Source organism: Rhinoderma darwinii, chromosome 2 (assembly GCF_050947455.1).
Source record: "Rhinoderma darwinii isolate aRhiDar2 chromosome 2, aRhiDar2.hap1, whole genome shotgun sequence".
Classification (NCBI taxonomy): Eukaryota; Metazoa; Chordata; class Amphibia; order Anura; family Rhinodermatidae; genus Rhinoderma; species Rhinoderma darwinii.
Genome location: NC_134688.1, coordinates 129887483 through 129903795, shown reverse-complemented (window position 1 = coordinate 129903795; position 16313 = coordinate 129887483). Strand labels below are relative to the sequence as shown.

The window sequence follows — 16313 nt, the reverse complement described above, 5'->3', positions numbered from 1 at the left end:
TTAACATAGGACCCCTTCTTTGATATCACCTTCACAACTCTTGCATCCATTGAATTTGTGAGTATGTGGACATTTTCTGCTTGAATATCTTTGCAGGATGTCAGAATAACCTCCCAGAGCTTCTGTTTTGATGTGAACTGCCTCCCACCCTCATAGATATTTTGCTTGAGGATGCTCCAAAGGTTCTCAATAGGGTTGAGGTCAGGGGAACATGGGGGCCACATCATGAGTTTCTCTCCTTTTATGCCCATAGCAGCCAATGACACAGAGGTATTCTTTGCAGCATGAGATGGTGCATTATCATGCATGAAGATAATTTTGCTACGGAAGGCACGGTTCTTCTTTTTGTACTATGGAAGAAAGTGGTCAGTCATAAACTCTACGTACTTTGCAGAGGTCATTCTCACACCGTCAGGGACCCTAAAGGGGCCTACCAGCCCTCTCCCCATGATTCCAGCCAAAACATGACTCCGCCACCTCCTTGCTGACGTCGCAGCCTTGTTGGGACATGGTGGCCATTCACCAACCATCCACTACTCCATCCATCTGGACCATCCAGGGTTGCACGGCACTCATCAGTAAACAACACGGTTTGAATATTAGTCTTCATGTATTTCTGAGCCCACTGCAACCGTTTCTGCTTGTGATCATTGTTTAGGGGTGGCCGAATAATAGCTTTATGCCCACTTGCAAACCTCTGGAGGATCCTACACCTTGAGGTTCGCGGGACTGCAGAGGCAACAGCGGCTTCAAATACCTGTTTGCTGCTTTACAATGGCATTTTAGCAGCTGCTCTCCTAATCCTATTAGTTTGTCTGGCAGAAACCTTCCTCATTATACCTTTATCTGAACGAACCCGTCTGTACTCTGAATCAGCCACAAATCTTTTCACAGTACGGTGATCACGCCTACGTTTTCTTGAAATATCCAATGTTTTCATACTTTGTCCAAGGTATTGCACTATTTCACGCTTTTCGGCAACAGAGAGATCCTTTTTCTTTCCTATATTGCTTGAAACCTGTGGCCTGCTTAATAATGTGGAACGTCCTTCTTAAGTAGTTTTCCTTTGATTGGGCACACCTGGCAAACTAATTATCACAGGTGTCTGAGATTGATTACAATGATCCAAAGATCCCTAAGACACAATACCATCCATGAGTTTAATTGAAAAACTAATAATTAAATGTTTATGCCACTTAAATCCAATGTGCATAATAATTTGGAACAAGGTGTAGAAGATCGGGTCTGCTGCCAGATCTGCAGAAAGTCCCTGAAGGTAGAGTCAGCTGCAGGCACCTGGGACATAGTGGAGACAGGAAGACGTATTCGTGGATGTTGGCCGTAAACAATGAAGAACGGACTCACTAGTATGGTTATTATAAGAGAACTCAGCCCAAGGAAGCAGCTGCACCCAGTCATCATGTTGTCTGGAAATAAAGTGCCGCAGATAGTTCTCCATAATCTGGTTAACCTTCTTGACTTGACCTTTGGACTGGGGATGGTAGGCCGAGGATAAGTCCAACTTTACACCAAGGAGACGGCAGACTGCTCACCAAAACTTTGACGTGAACAAGGACCCCTCAATCCGAGACAATATACAGAGGCAAGCCATGCAGACGGAAGATGTGTTGAAAGAAGAGATTGGCCAGTCGGGAAGCAGAAGGCAGGCCAGTCAGTGGAACAAAATGAGCCATCTTAAAAAATCGATCCACCACCACCCAGACCACACTGCATCCAGCAGAGATAGGCAGAACTGTGACAAAGTCCATTGCAATATGTCGCCAGGGGGCATCAGGCACAGGCAGTGGTTGGAGCAGACAAGCTGGTCTGGAGTGGGCAACTTTGTTTGCTGCGCATACCGTACAGGAGGAGATAAAGTCAATGACGTCTTTGGGCAGCGTGGGCCACCAGAACTGATGGGCAATTAGGTCTTGGGTCTTAGGGGCACCCACGTGACCTGCCAGCTTGGAACTGTGTCCCCAGAGAAGGTTTCTTCCTCTGTCTGCCAAACGTACAATAGTCCTTCCCGGAGGAATATCTCTAACTTGCAGAGGGTTGACAGAGAAGATGCTGGAAGGGTCAATAATATTCTGTGGGGACTCCACAGTGTCCTCTATTTTAAACGACCTAGACAAGGCATCGTCCCTCACATTCTTGTCGGCAGGTCAGTAGTGGAGCTCAAACTGGAACCGAGCAAAGAACAGCGACCACCTGGCTTGACGAGGATTCAGCCGTTGAGCCGTCTGAAGATAGGTGTGGTTCTTGTGGTCCGTGAAGGCCAGGTTTGGATGAGCTGCGCCTTCTAGTAGGTGTCTCCACTCCTGCAGGGCCAGCTTAATGGCCAGTAACTCCCAATCCCCAATCGAGTAGTTGCGCTCTGCGGGAGAAAACAGATTAGAGTAGTAGCCACATACCACAGTGTTGCCTTTCAAACCTCTCTGGAACAAAAGTGCGCCAGCACCAACAGAGGTGGCGTCCACCTCTAACGAAAACTGTAGGGACACATCAGGATGATGAAGAATTGAGGCTGACGTGAAGGCCTTCTTTAAGCTCTTGAACACAGCCTCTACTTCTGGGGACCACAGCTTGGCATTCATGCCCTTTTTGGTGAGGGTAGAGATGTGAGCTGACAATGCACGGAAGTTGGGAATGAACCGCGGGTAGAAGTTGGCGAATCCCAGGAAGCGCAGTATGGCCCTTAAGCCTTGATGGCGTAGTCATTCCAGGACAGCCTTTAATTTCTCAGGATCCATTTTGAGGCCCTGATCGGAGATGATATAGCCCAGGAAGGGTAGAGACTATCTTTCGTACACGCACTTCTCCAGCTTGGCATATAGGTGATTCTCCCTTAATCGAAGCAAACCTGGTGGACATGTCTCTGATGAGTTACTGGATCTTGGGAAAAAATCTAAATGTCATCGAGATACACACTGTCACGGTGTGGGGTGTGGACCCATTGGGCCGTACCGCATAGCGGAAAGGTAGCTGGCCAACCAGGTACAATACAATGTCTATAGTCCAGAAAGGGTACCTGTGGCAATGTAGACAGTAGCGGTGATTCAGGCTTTAGATAAGGTAGACACCCGGTAGGTGTGACACAGTAGATGCAGCGGAAGACACAACCCGACCTCAACTCTCTATTAAATGCTGTATCGCCCAGGATTGTCTCTCCAGCCAAACCTAGGTGTCGGTTGTTTGGCTTCTGGGGACACAGACGCACGACGTGGCCAGCGAGGCCACAATATTGGCAGAATCCAAAGGTACGCCTGCGCTGCTTCTCCTGGACTGACAGTTTAAGCCAGTCCACCTGCATAGGGACCTCGGGTGGAGCAGTAAAGAAGGCAAGAGGGGTTGCTTGAAGTTGGGCGCCAGTCTAGGAAGCCGTCTCTCTTGTCGAACCTCTTGAGATCTCTCCTTGAGCTTATGTCCACTCGAGTGGCAAGTAGAATCAGGTTGTCCAAGGTAGATGGTAGATCCCGGGCAGCAAGTTCGTCCTTGATCTCGGGTGATAGGTCATGCCAGAAGGAAGCTACCAACGCCTCATTGTTCCAGGACAGTTCTCCTGCCAGGGTCCGGAACTGAATGGTGTACTCGCCCACGGAGGCGTCCCCCTGGCGAAGGTTCAGCATAGCAGTGGTTGCCGAGGAGACTCATCCAGGCTCCTCGAACACCGTACGATTTAGGCTAAGATGAGGCTCTGACCGTAGACAGACACCCGGCAGGGTGTGACACAATAGATGCAGCGGAAGACACAACACGACTCCAACTCTTGACGGCACAGGCACGATAGCACAGGATACAGGGTACAGGCAGCAGGAACGGGTAACACTGGGAACTGGAAAACACTAGAAGACCATTTTCAATTACATACTTTAGGTAACACAACAATGCTCAGGCAATGATCAAGAGGGCAGAGCCCTTTTTATAGTCCATCAGCATTCTGGGCTAATTGCAGATTTTCTGCAACTGTGCGCGCACTTGCCCTTCAAGGCCGTGCACGCGCGGGCTCGCGCGCCCTGCGGGATACAGTGTCCGGACCAGGAAGTGAGTGCCGGCGTCTCTCAGGAGAGAGATGCCGCCAAGAACTCACACGTCCATGGCTGCGGCCCTTCGGAGCGTAAGTCAGGACGAAGACTCCGCAGCCATAGACGTTACAGTAGCCATACACATTAGATGAATGTCGGCTGAACATCCCTCCCCCGCACACACACACACACACACACACACACTGTGCCCCCTCAATACAATCGTGTCACACACACAAAGTGCCCCAGTAGATAGGGCTACACACAGTGCCCAGTGTAGATAGGGCCACATTGACTATAGAACTCTGATTAAACCTCAGACCAGAATAAAAAAGAAAAAACAATGATACAATAAAAAAATTCACATTTCAAAACCCTCTGCCGCTCCAGCGCCAACGTTCCAATTCACATCACCACTGCAGCCAATCACGGGCCTTGATTGGCTACAGTGGTTACATAAATGATGTACATGGCGTTATCTCTGCAGGACCGGCGAGTATTAAGGTGCTGGAGCAACAGGGGGATTGTAAATGTGAGTAACTTTTTTTTAATTTTATAACATTGACTACAGTTTTCACCGGCAGCTGATGTGAACACCAGACGGGCTAGTGGTTTACCGGCTGAGTGGATACCCTACGTACAGCAGGGTGTGCACGTCTTACGACAGCTGCAGTGAATGAGAGTAAATTGACAGATAAAGGTAATAGATTATTATAGTCTCTACAGCATGATGGAGTACAGCCCCTCCCCCAGAGTCCAGAGAGGGACATGGGGATATGTATCCAGAGTCCCATCTGTGTATATAGTGTATAGAGTTACTATTCTGCCTTATCTAGGCCTATAGCAGTACAATAGATTCTTTAAATGAACATTAGATGATTTTTTTTCCCCATCTTGTCCTAGTCTATACTATAAACCTGACTAGTGAGCTACAAAAAACAGGAAGTGTCAGACTATGTTTGCTCTAGTGGCCAGTGTGATATTTTCTATATTTTAGGATTATTCATTTAAAGTTGATAGTCACAAAGAAAAAACACAAAAAAATTATGATTATCATACAAACCTGATTGAAATAATATGTAATTTTCGGATGTAGTGTGAAGAGTCATAAGAGCTACGAAAGAAATCAAAAGAGCAGGAGGTACTGTCATCATAGGCTTTGACTCACGATTCATGTCAGAACTACTGCATTTGTCCCTATTTGCAAAAGTCATAGATTGGAATATTCCACCCGTGCAAATGTATACATTGTTTATAGGCACATTCTAGATTTTTATGGTTTTGTGATACAAGAGTAGGTGAGGAGTCAAATAAATTAGATGAGGGGCAAAAATTTTAGTTATGATAGCAATCAGTCTAAGTTTTTGAATTGAAATATAGGTGCTGGGGATCTACAGTAAATCTAATACAAAAAAGATCATATTATGAAAGGACCAATGAGGACAGTTTCGGCCTGGGGTGCCTTGTTCTCAGTAGCGTTCCTTGAACCCACCAGTGGAAATAATTCTGAGGGTCCCCCCTTTATTTATACAGAACATGTGCATGTCCACTTCTAAGTTCATTGTAATCTTTGATATTTTTTACTGCGCACACACAGGATATACAATCAATAAGGTCTAATACGTTATTTGAAAATCAACTAAGAAATAGACTCTAGTGGCAAGTCATTGGCTACAAAGTCAGCTCTATATGTGACCTTTGGTGCCCATTATTGTGTCAGGGCATTGAGCCCATCAGAGGACTTTCTGGTACTCTGGTGGGTCAGTCCGACTCACAGAGAAAATCATTCTTATGTGCACTTCTAAATTTACACATGGTAGAATATTCTGCATTTAAAAATTAATTCCATACATGATTAATAGTATGGTCGCATAAATTTGCAATAAATCTGCCAGGTGTGAACCTACCATGATTGCGTTGATTTACATTTGTGGCACCAGTAAGGCTGTCCCCTGCTGAAGCTCATGGTTATTGTTGTTGCCGAACATCATTATAATGTCATAACTTGGGTTGCTCATTTTCCGGTCTTCTGGTAGGCCAATCTAACGCTAATGGCCTTACTGTAAATGTTTAAATGTACGGTACTACGTAGCTATAAAGCGCAAACTATTTTCAATCCCAAAAAATAAGCATTCAGAAAACATGAAGCAGCTGAAATATGTGCTGGGTTACAGAACTGTACTTGAGCTATGTTTTAGCGATCACCATGAATTGTTTTTTATTAATGCTTATATCGCTATTACATTTTGGTTGGTTTGGGTGTATTTTCCTATTTATAATATATGGTTTTTAATGATTGATATGTTATGCAATCATTTGTGTTGCATTAATCAATTATAGATAATATACAGTATCGATTTGAACTACCATGCTTCAAAAAATGTATGTCTACACATTCAATTATTTCTTCGAGATCTGAGAGATGAGGTCCCTTACATTAGAAATAAAACTCAGTAAAGTTGGCTATATATTGACCTAGCTAAAGTAAAATATGGAAATCAGAATGCCCCCAAAATATTAAGTGGAGATAGATAGATAGATAGATAGATAGATAGATAGATAGATAGATAGATAGATAGATAGATAGATAGATAGATAGATAGATACTTTTTTTTTTGTCTCGTTTTCAAATTCAGGATTTCCATCTGCATGTTTACCAAGTGAAAAAAGGGATTCAAAATGGATGCTCAGTCTTCCATTCCTCAATCTTGCTACATTATGCATACGGCCTTCACAGTCTACTTAAATTCATTCTTCTAAAATGAGATCCATTGAACATTTCTTTGCAGCACAGGAAGATAACGCATGCATTCTCAGGAAGTATCTGCTCTCCGCAAATGTATAACCATTGTATATAATTTGTGTATAATCTTTTAGGGCATTACTGGAATTCGTTTTGCTGGAGGAGAGAAGTGTTACATTAAAGCCCAGGCTAAAGCTCATATTCCAGATGTTGACAGCGTGACAAAGGAAAGCCTTTCGTTTGAGCTGGTAAGAACCAAACAAAAGAAAATGAAAATGTCAGAGTTTAAACGCATTGTGCCCCAGACATATAAATATTTATATACGTGTCACGTGATTTCAGGCATTTTAGAAGCATTAAAAGTCAACTGATCTTTCTCATACAAGACAAGAGTTTCAACATAATATAAGTGCATTGTTCATTTTTAATATCACAAAAAAATCTAGTAGGGTCACCCGTCTGTCTGCCCATCTATGTGTAATCACTAAGGTGCACCGCCGCTTGTCTTGAATTTCTAGAATTTTTAATGTCAAATAAAATAATTTGGGGAACATGTAGAAAGGAGGGCTGTGGAAGAACCAAAGAATTAAATAAAAAGAAAGCTATAAGTATTATTATCCCTTTGGGCATTAAAATTCCTTCCCACAGTATATTGATGATGTGATCCATAGTATATTTACGGCACTGTGATCACCAAGCAGAGCAGTTGTGCTTGTGTGAGTACCCGCTTGGGGCAGTTGTAATTGAGTGCCATCAGCTCAGATTTCAAATAAACTCTGATACTGCCCGTTGAACTTCCGATGACGTGATCAACAGTTTTTGTTTTTTTTTGCTCAATAAAAGAATTATATAAATTAAATGCTATGCTTATTTGTACCAAAAATTATACCATACAAAAATCCATCTGGAAAAGCAGAAAAACAGTCAGAAAAAATTGTTATGGTTAAAAATGCTGAAAAAAAAAGGAAAAATATCCTGCATATTGAAGGCCAAAATTAGCTGCATCCTTAAGGTTTTACTAATGGCACACTAACTAAGGCCTCATGCACACCACCGTATTTCTGTCCACCCGTAAATACTGGCGTAAATACGGGTCCTTGGTCACAAGTATTCGACCGGTATTTACGGGCATGTTTTTGACTGCAAAATTGCACTGCACTAATCGGCAGCCCTTCTCTATATCAGTGCAGGACAGAGAGAAGGGACAGCCCTTTCCGTACTAAAAGTAAAAGAAATTCATACTTACCCGGCCGTTGTCTTGGTGACGCGTCCCTCTCTTGACATCCAGTCCGACCTCCCTGGATGACGCGGCAGTCCATGTGACCGCTGCAGCCAGTGATTGGCCTGTGATTGGCTGCAGCGGTCACATGGGCTGTAACGTCATCCCAGGAGGCCGGACTGGAGGAAGAAGCAGGGAGTTCTGGGTAAGTATGAACGTCTTTTTTTATTTTATTTTTTTTACAGCTTTATCTATATTCTGATCGGTAGTCACTGTCCAGGGTGCTGAAACAGTTACTGCCAATCGTTTAACTCTTTCAGCACCCTGGACAGTGACTATTTACTGACGACGCCTAGCAATGCTCCCGTAATTACGGGTGCACACACGTAGTCACCCGTAATTACGGGAGCCCCATAGACTTCTATGGGCTGCCCGTGCCGTAATTACGGCCTGAAATAGGACATGTTCTATCTTTTTCAACGGCCCGAGCACCTTCCCGTAAGCATACGGGGAGGTACCCGTGGACAAAAAAATAAACACACCATAAATCCTTGATTGTTTTCTGTTTAAAATAAAAATTCTGATTAAAAAAAATGAGAGTTAAAAATAAGAGATACAGAAAACTTGAATTGTGAAGCCATCTCCCTGCTGAAAGCAAATACCTATACTCATGTTTGGTTGGATTGGGGTCTCCGCACCCAGATGTGATCTCCTGAAGTCATTGACTCACATGCCACAAAACACTTTGGTGGGAATATCTTTTTTTAAAGACAGCTGATAGACAGTGAGTGAATGTCTCCATTTTTACAAACAGAACATGACGGTATGAATAGACATGCATTATGTCAAAATGCTAATTGCAAAAAGCCGAAGCAAGTCAAAGTTTTCCAAGTTCCTTCTCCATCTCTGGAGAGAGAGTTCAAGCCTGGCTACATCAAAGCCAATTATATTCATTAAGGAGAATTCTGCAGTAATAATATATAGGAGATTCATCTTTCTGCTATTTCAGATGATTCCTCTTGATCTAGACCCCTGGTGTAGAGAGAAGGAGCTTACTTCTTTCTACATCAGATGACTGCTTCTTAGACCGTGAACCAGGTGAATTCACAAATAGCAATAATTAATGGAGTCAGGAGCCTGTCTAGTACACTGTACTGCAAAATCAGTCTATTATATCTAGACAGACCACGGGCTCCCTGATCTTTCAAGGATATTCATATGCACTTGATGTGCTTGTGTAATACATCATATAAATTGCTGCCTTTAGGTCATATCACTTCTTTGCCGGATGAATTATCTCAGAAATGTTTCTGCAAAGGCAGCGTTAAGCAGTAAAATTAGACGGCATTAGGTATGTTAGTACCCACATAATTGTGTTTATTACCTTTATTTTCTTATTCTCTTACCAGATATGCATGGATTGTACATCATTCATACCCCAGACACGTGTCATGGTTATTTTGTCCTCTGTACAGATCAAAACCAATTACTAGGTGATATTCTCAATCATAATTATAGCTCAAAATCTTTGCAAGCATTTTTGTACTAGATTGCTTTTCATAGCTGATGCATACATGTGGAGAGATATATTTAAGATAATTGAAACCACAATGAACATGAAAAAGATGTGCTATATTTACTTACAGGAAAAAAAAAATGAATAAAATGTAGCAATGCGCAGGCTTAAAGCCTAAAGGCCCATTTACACGGGCCAATGATCGAGTGAACGAGCTTTCGTCTGAACGTTCATTCACGATCATTCACGATCATTGTCCTGTGTAAACAGGGTAGCGATCAGCCGATGAACAAGCAGACACTCGTTCATCGGCTGATCAGATCTTTTATGTGGCCATACAAATGATCGCTTGCGGGCAGCATATCTCACTTTGTAAACAGGGGATGTGCTACCGACAAGATGCTAATGTATGGGGACGATCGGTCATAGGAACAATCGTTCGTTCCCATACTCCCGTTCATTACTTTGCTTGAATGACGCAAACAAGCGCCAATCGACTAGCTGTGTTGTCGATCGGCACTCGTTAAAGGTGGCAAATATCTGCCCATGTAGTACCACCTCAAAGGCTATGTTTTTTTTTTATATAAAAATGTGTATCAGTGTGCTTGGTGCAACATTCAAAATAACTTTTTAACATACATAGCCTTTAACTCCACTGAAAGTCTAATATTAGGGTTAACTACAGCCATCTTATTCCTTTAATATGGGGAGTTGAGGGAGACCTTGCTCTGGAGAGCTGTTAGCCTGTAACATTGAGGAAACACTGTAGCCACTGATGCTTTTCTTCCCCCGACAAACAAAATACTGACTGCTGGGTCGATAAATATCTGTATCTCCTATTCATTGTTCCAAGGACCAATGGACATTTCAACAGTCAGACTACCAGTGATGAAACTTACACCGTTCAGCCATAACATTAAAACCACTGACAGGTGAAGTGAATAACATTGATTATCTTGTTACAATGATGCCTGTCAAGGAATGGAATATATTAGGCAGCAAGTGAACAGTCAGTTCTTGAAGTTGATGTGGAAAAATTGGCAGAAAGCTACTGTAGCCTAAATTGCTGAAAAAGTTAATGCTGGCTATGATAGAAAGGTGTCAGAACACACAGTGCATTGCAGCTTGCTGCGTTTGGGCCTGCATAGCCGAAGACCAGTCAGCATAGCCCAAGACCAGTCAGAGTGCCCATACTGACACCTGTCCACTGCCGAAAGCACCTACAATTGGCACATGAGCATCAAAACTGGACCATGGAGAAATGGAAAAAGGTGTCCTGGTCTTATAGATCACGTTTTTATTTACATTATGTGGACAGCCAGGGTTGTGCATTGTTTAACTGAGGAAGAGATGACACCAGGATGCACTAAGAAAAGAATGCAAGCCAGCGAAGGCCATATGATATTTTGGGCAATGATCTGATGGAAAACCTTGGGTCCTGGCATTCATGTGAATGTTACTTTGACACATACCACCTATCCAAACATTGTTGCAAACCAGGTACCTACTTTCATAACAACAGTATTCCCTAATGGCCTCTTTCAGCAGGATAATGTGCCCTGCCACACATCAAAAATAGTTGAGTAATGGCTTGAGGAACATGATAAAGAGTACAAGGTGTTAACTTGACCTCCAAATTCCCCAAATCACAATCTGATCGAGTACCTGTGGGATGTGCTGGAAAAACAAGTCCGATCCATGGAGGCCTCACCTTACAACTTACAGGACCTAAAGGATCTGCTGCTAACGGCTTGGTGCCAGATACCACAGGACAAATTCATAGGTCTTGTGGAGTCCATGCCTCGATGGGTCAGAGCTGTTTTGTCAGGACGAGGGAGACCTACACAATATTAGTCAGTGGGTTTTAATGTTATGGCTGAACGCTTTATATAGCATGTCTCAGGGTTCCGGTATTCTTGACGGAAAGAATAGTGCTGCAGACTGGTGCATTCAGAACTCCCAATGCAGATTCTGTCAGACATGACAGGGAAAATAAAAATGCATGCAGCTGTATTTTTTGTGCCAAAATGCCGGAAACCTCAAGAGAACCCTGTGGATTCTATTGTAAGTCAATGTGGTCCGTCATGTTCCACTGGTGTCTGGAACTGCAACGTGGCTTCCATTATAAACAGAAGCCATTTTTTAGGTTTTAGGCTCTATTCACTTAAGCATCATGGCTTCTGTTCAAAATGGAAGCCATAATGTCACGGCGGATCCCAATATTGTCCGACAGAACCCATCGACATATAAATGGGGCTGCTAGAGTTTTGTCCTGGTTTCCATCATTTGATGACAAGAATAGTGCTGTATGGGTAGACAGCCTTATTGTTTTGGTCAATAAGTGACAGATTAAAAAAACTGAAACGGATGAAAAATTCTTCCGTTTCTCAAATAAATAAAGAATATATCCATCGCAGTATACTGATATCCAAGAGAGGGAGAGGGTTACAGCTGATCGCCTTTTCTCTTGTTCCAGAATTACAGAATTATATGACAGTCATCACAGTTTAAGACATGACTCCACACCATTAAGATCTAAAGCCCCATACAATCACTATATTAGCGAAAGACAGAAACATACAGACATAGTGCAATAATGTCCAAACTGGGTAAAAGGATCCTTGGTGGGACTTATTTATACTCATAAACAACTGTTTTAACACGGCATATTGCAATTTTGAAATCCACGTGGCAGACAAATTCCAACAGCCCATGTTTCACCTGGATTGTCTTCTTCCTCGGCATACACCATGACCCCACAGAAGTCAATTTAAATCTCGAAGATTACAATATACACGCTTTCATTTTGATCAGTACACTAAAACAACTTAATCAAATACCCTTGTCCCATTTTACATAACGCGCATATAAAATAAAGAACACTTCCTTGTATTCCTGTAAGTTTGCATAAGTGTACGCACTAAAGATGTAGCCGTTGTTATCTTGACTTTTGACGCATTAAATACACAGTGTCAAGCAACTTTAACTTGACTTTTTCAATTGCTTTTCAATGGCTTTCGTTGTGCGATATCACTCTGCAGCAAGGTATCAGTGAAGATAAAGATGGCTACATCTGTATTGTTCTTTATATTCATCATAGCGCCATCAAATCAATCCTATAAAGCCCAATCCAATAAATCCATCCCATGACCAGAGAAAATACCACATTAATTTCAGATACGCATATACCTCATATTTCCTTTATCCCGTAGTCCGAATTCCCCGGCATTAGTCTCCATTCAACCATTCACAAAAATACCATCAAGTGACCTTACACCATATGATCTATAACCAACAAAGTTCTACTTGCGGCCATCATCCCATTTGGCTACAGATCTTCACTCTAATTCCCGTTTGTAAAAACAAAGAAGTAAAGTGACTATGGGATATATAAAATCCATTAAGGGATATTCCTAACCTTATAATTCATAAACATGTTTAGAAAGTTCCAAATATCTAACCCATTATATATTTTACCCGTAAGAACAGCCAGATGATTTAAACTGTATAAGGTGAATATCCTATAGCTTATATGTACGGTCCTTCATACAATCAGGGGAACATCCTAAATAAAATGTAAAATGACAAAGTGCATGAATTCTACATTTGAAAACATCACATGGACAATACAGAGAATTATCCTCATATGTTAATATTCTGAATACCTGATTTAAATAATATATAGTAGTAATATCCTGTCTAAGATCTCATAATATAAAGTGCATAACATTACATGACCCTCCCGGTCATTTTAAAGTGATAACATGAACATTAATGACACTTAGTGAAAACCCAATTATATAACGTTCATGTTACATCTCTATCAATCCATAAATCTATATGTTACAATTCCCTCTCTTGGATACCAGTAGGATGCGATGGTTATATTCTTTATTTCTTGTGACTTATTAGAAATTGCACCCTTTTCTTTTGACTGTTGCTACACGTGGTTATTATGATATATTAGTGAGCAGATATAATATATATTTTTTATACAATTTATCAAATAGTTTTCATCAGTTCAAGATTAAAAAATCTATCATGGAAAAAATAAAACAATGGGAAAGCAGCCAACCAGCATGATCAGACTACACAGGATTTGTTTGTAGTCTGTAACCATGGAGACACATAGGTGTGCAAAGAAGCTGAAGATCCAAAATAGTAAAAAAAATTGTTGCAAACTGAGACGCACACTATGGGACTATAAGAGCAAAGCCCCACGTGGCGGAGTTGCTCTGGAATTCCGCTGCGGACACTCCGCAGCGTTAATCCGCAGCGGACCCGTTTCTCCATTGCCTTCCACTTCTTTTTAGTAGGCTTCGTTTAGACGAGGCGGAAAATTCCGCTGTGGAGCATAGGCTGCGGTGCGGAATTTGGTGTCCGCAGCATACAATGGATGTTGCGGACCAGTGGCGGACTGGTTGCGGACTCATTACGGAAGTTCTCCATTGACTTAAATGGAGATTCTGAATTCCGCAATGAAGTCCGCAGATGTCATGTACATGTTATGTGTGCTGCGGATGCGTATTGCTTTTTTAACATGACATTTCTTCATTCTGGCTGGACCTATGTATTTCTAGGTCTACAGCCAGACTGAGGTAGTCAATGGGGCTCCCGTAATTACGGGTGACTACGTGTGTGCACCCGTAATTATGGGAGCGCTGCTAGGCGACGTCAGCGTCATCCAGGGAGGTCGGGCTGGATGCCGAAAGAGGGACGCGTCACCAAGACAACGGCCGGTAAGTATGAAATTCTTTTACTTTCACTAGGGAAAGTGCTGTCCCTTCTCTCTATCCTGCACTGATAGAGAGAAGGGAAGTACTTTCACCGCAATACGCAGCGGCCAGTCGGCATCAATTTACTGCACATTTTGGGCAGATCCGCCACAGAATCTGCAACGCAGATTCTGTGCGGCATTGATGCGGACAGTTGCGGAAGAAAACCGCCACATGGGGCCATGCCCTAAGTGGGTTTCTAGACTGAAATATAGATTTAAGGTATAATATGGCAGCTTTCTTTAAAGTTTGCTTGCATTCTTGATATCCCTTTCTTTTAAATCAATATTTGCTGCTGAGATTGACTGCAATTTGAGAATACATGAGAGTAGCCATGGGAAATATACATTTCCCTCGGCTACCCTGCCCTGTTGTCATGAAGCTGTAGACCATTAAGTAATGTTGGCTGATGGCTTCCAATCTACAGACTACAGACTGCCATAAATGTCTATTGCACTCTATAGCTTGACAATGGGATCTCACAGGTGGATTTAAATGTCCTACGATAATCACTGCCAGTGTCATTTATTAGGAAATTGCTGTTACAGAAAACCATTGGTTCACTTTCAAATACATTTAAATGTGAATACAATTAAATGCGGGATATGGGCCAGTAGTCATAATCTGGCCATCTGCCAAAACATGTTTCTTCTGAAACAAATTAGCAAAAAAATGTAAAAATAATATATGATCCTGCCCCTCCTGTGTGCCATGTCAGCTCACCCCTTCAAGGGATTTTTATCTGCGTACTAAATGTTTTACAGTCAATTTATATTTCAGAAAAATCAACATCAGCTAATTTCAAATGGTGTCGTAAACCAAAAGGGATATGAATTATGCACTGCTCCACGAGATGTACTAGAATACGAGTTTATTCATCGGATACTGAATGCGGATCGTTGCATACAATAAAGAAATCCCCCCCGGAACATTAACTTGTGCAGAGGAAAGTCATATCAACCTAAACTTGTACATCCCATAAACAGAATGGCTTGTGGCAGCATGCATTGTTGTGTTGAGTTGCCATGTCTATGGGAATAAGAGCAATTGCTGTAGTATTGTCACATTTCTAATGAATAGTAACACAGCTTATTCACCAGGGTGTAATACCTTGTCCTACCTAATAATAGCATAGAAATTGCTTTTGTATTTTAATGCTGCATGCAGTCCTGCAGTCACCTGAATAATGAAACATAATATCCAATCTTACTGTCATCATGTATTACTGTATGGCAAACACACAGCAGTTTAATGGATCAGTTTTGTCCCTGGAGAAGGTGCAAGTTTCAAATCATTTCATGATCAGCAAATCTGTAGTAAGAAACCTGTAATAATGCGGTCCTGGTAAACAGAAATCTTTCCGTGGTGATGTATAGTCATGTTTATGGTCATTGTTATTGGCTGGATAAACGCAACGTTTATGAAGAATAGTATAAAGACCTGATAATGTGGTCCTATAGTCACGGGCATAGCTAAAGGCTCATGGGCCCTGGTGCAAGAATTCAGCTTGGGCCCCCTACCCCTCCCCAACATCACCAGACCCATGTGCACGCCTATGCCCAGCTGCCTTGCCCAACGGCAGGACCAAAATCTTATCAGGGGAATACATTTTAATCCCATAAGTGCATTATCGTCATAATAATAATAGGGATAACATCTAATATGATGATTGACACTTTAAGAGCTATTGCAAAGCCACGGAATGACATTAAAGGGGGTTTCTAGGACTGAAAAATTGATGGCCTACCCTTACGATAGATCATCATAATATCAGTATGTGCCCCCTATAGCTGCCCCACACAGTATAATGCCCCTCATATCTGCCTTATACAGTATAATGCTCCCGATAGCTGCCCCCATACAGTATAATGCCCCCCATAGCTGCCCTCACACAGTATAATACTCCCCATAGCTGCCCCCATACAGTATAATGCCCCCATAGCTGTCCTCATACAGTATAATGCACTCAATAGCTGCCCCCCACACAGTATAATGCCCCAAAGCTGCCCCCATACAGTATAACGCCCCCCATATC

The 16313-nt window shown here is 42.2% G+C and overlaps 1 protein-coding gene across 1 annotated transcript in view; it reads left to right on the top strand.

Annotated features, from left to right (window-relative positions):
- Positions 1-16313, top strand: part of CNMD (chondromodulin) — a 66073-nt gene that overhangs the window by 26828 nt on the left and 22932 nt on the right. Inside the window, exon 4 of the mRNA XM_075850247.1 lies at positions 6903-7016. Coding sequence (XP_075706362.1) covers positions 6903-7016 — 114 coding nt within the window. The remainder of the gene's footprint in view (positions 1-6902; positions 7017-16313) is intronic.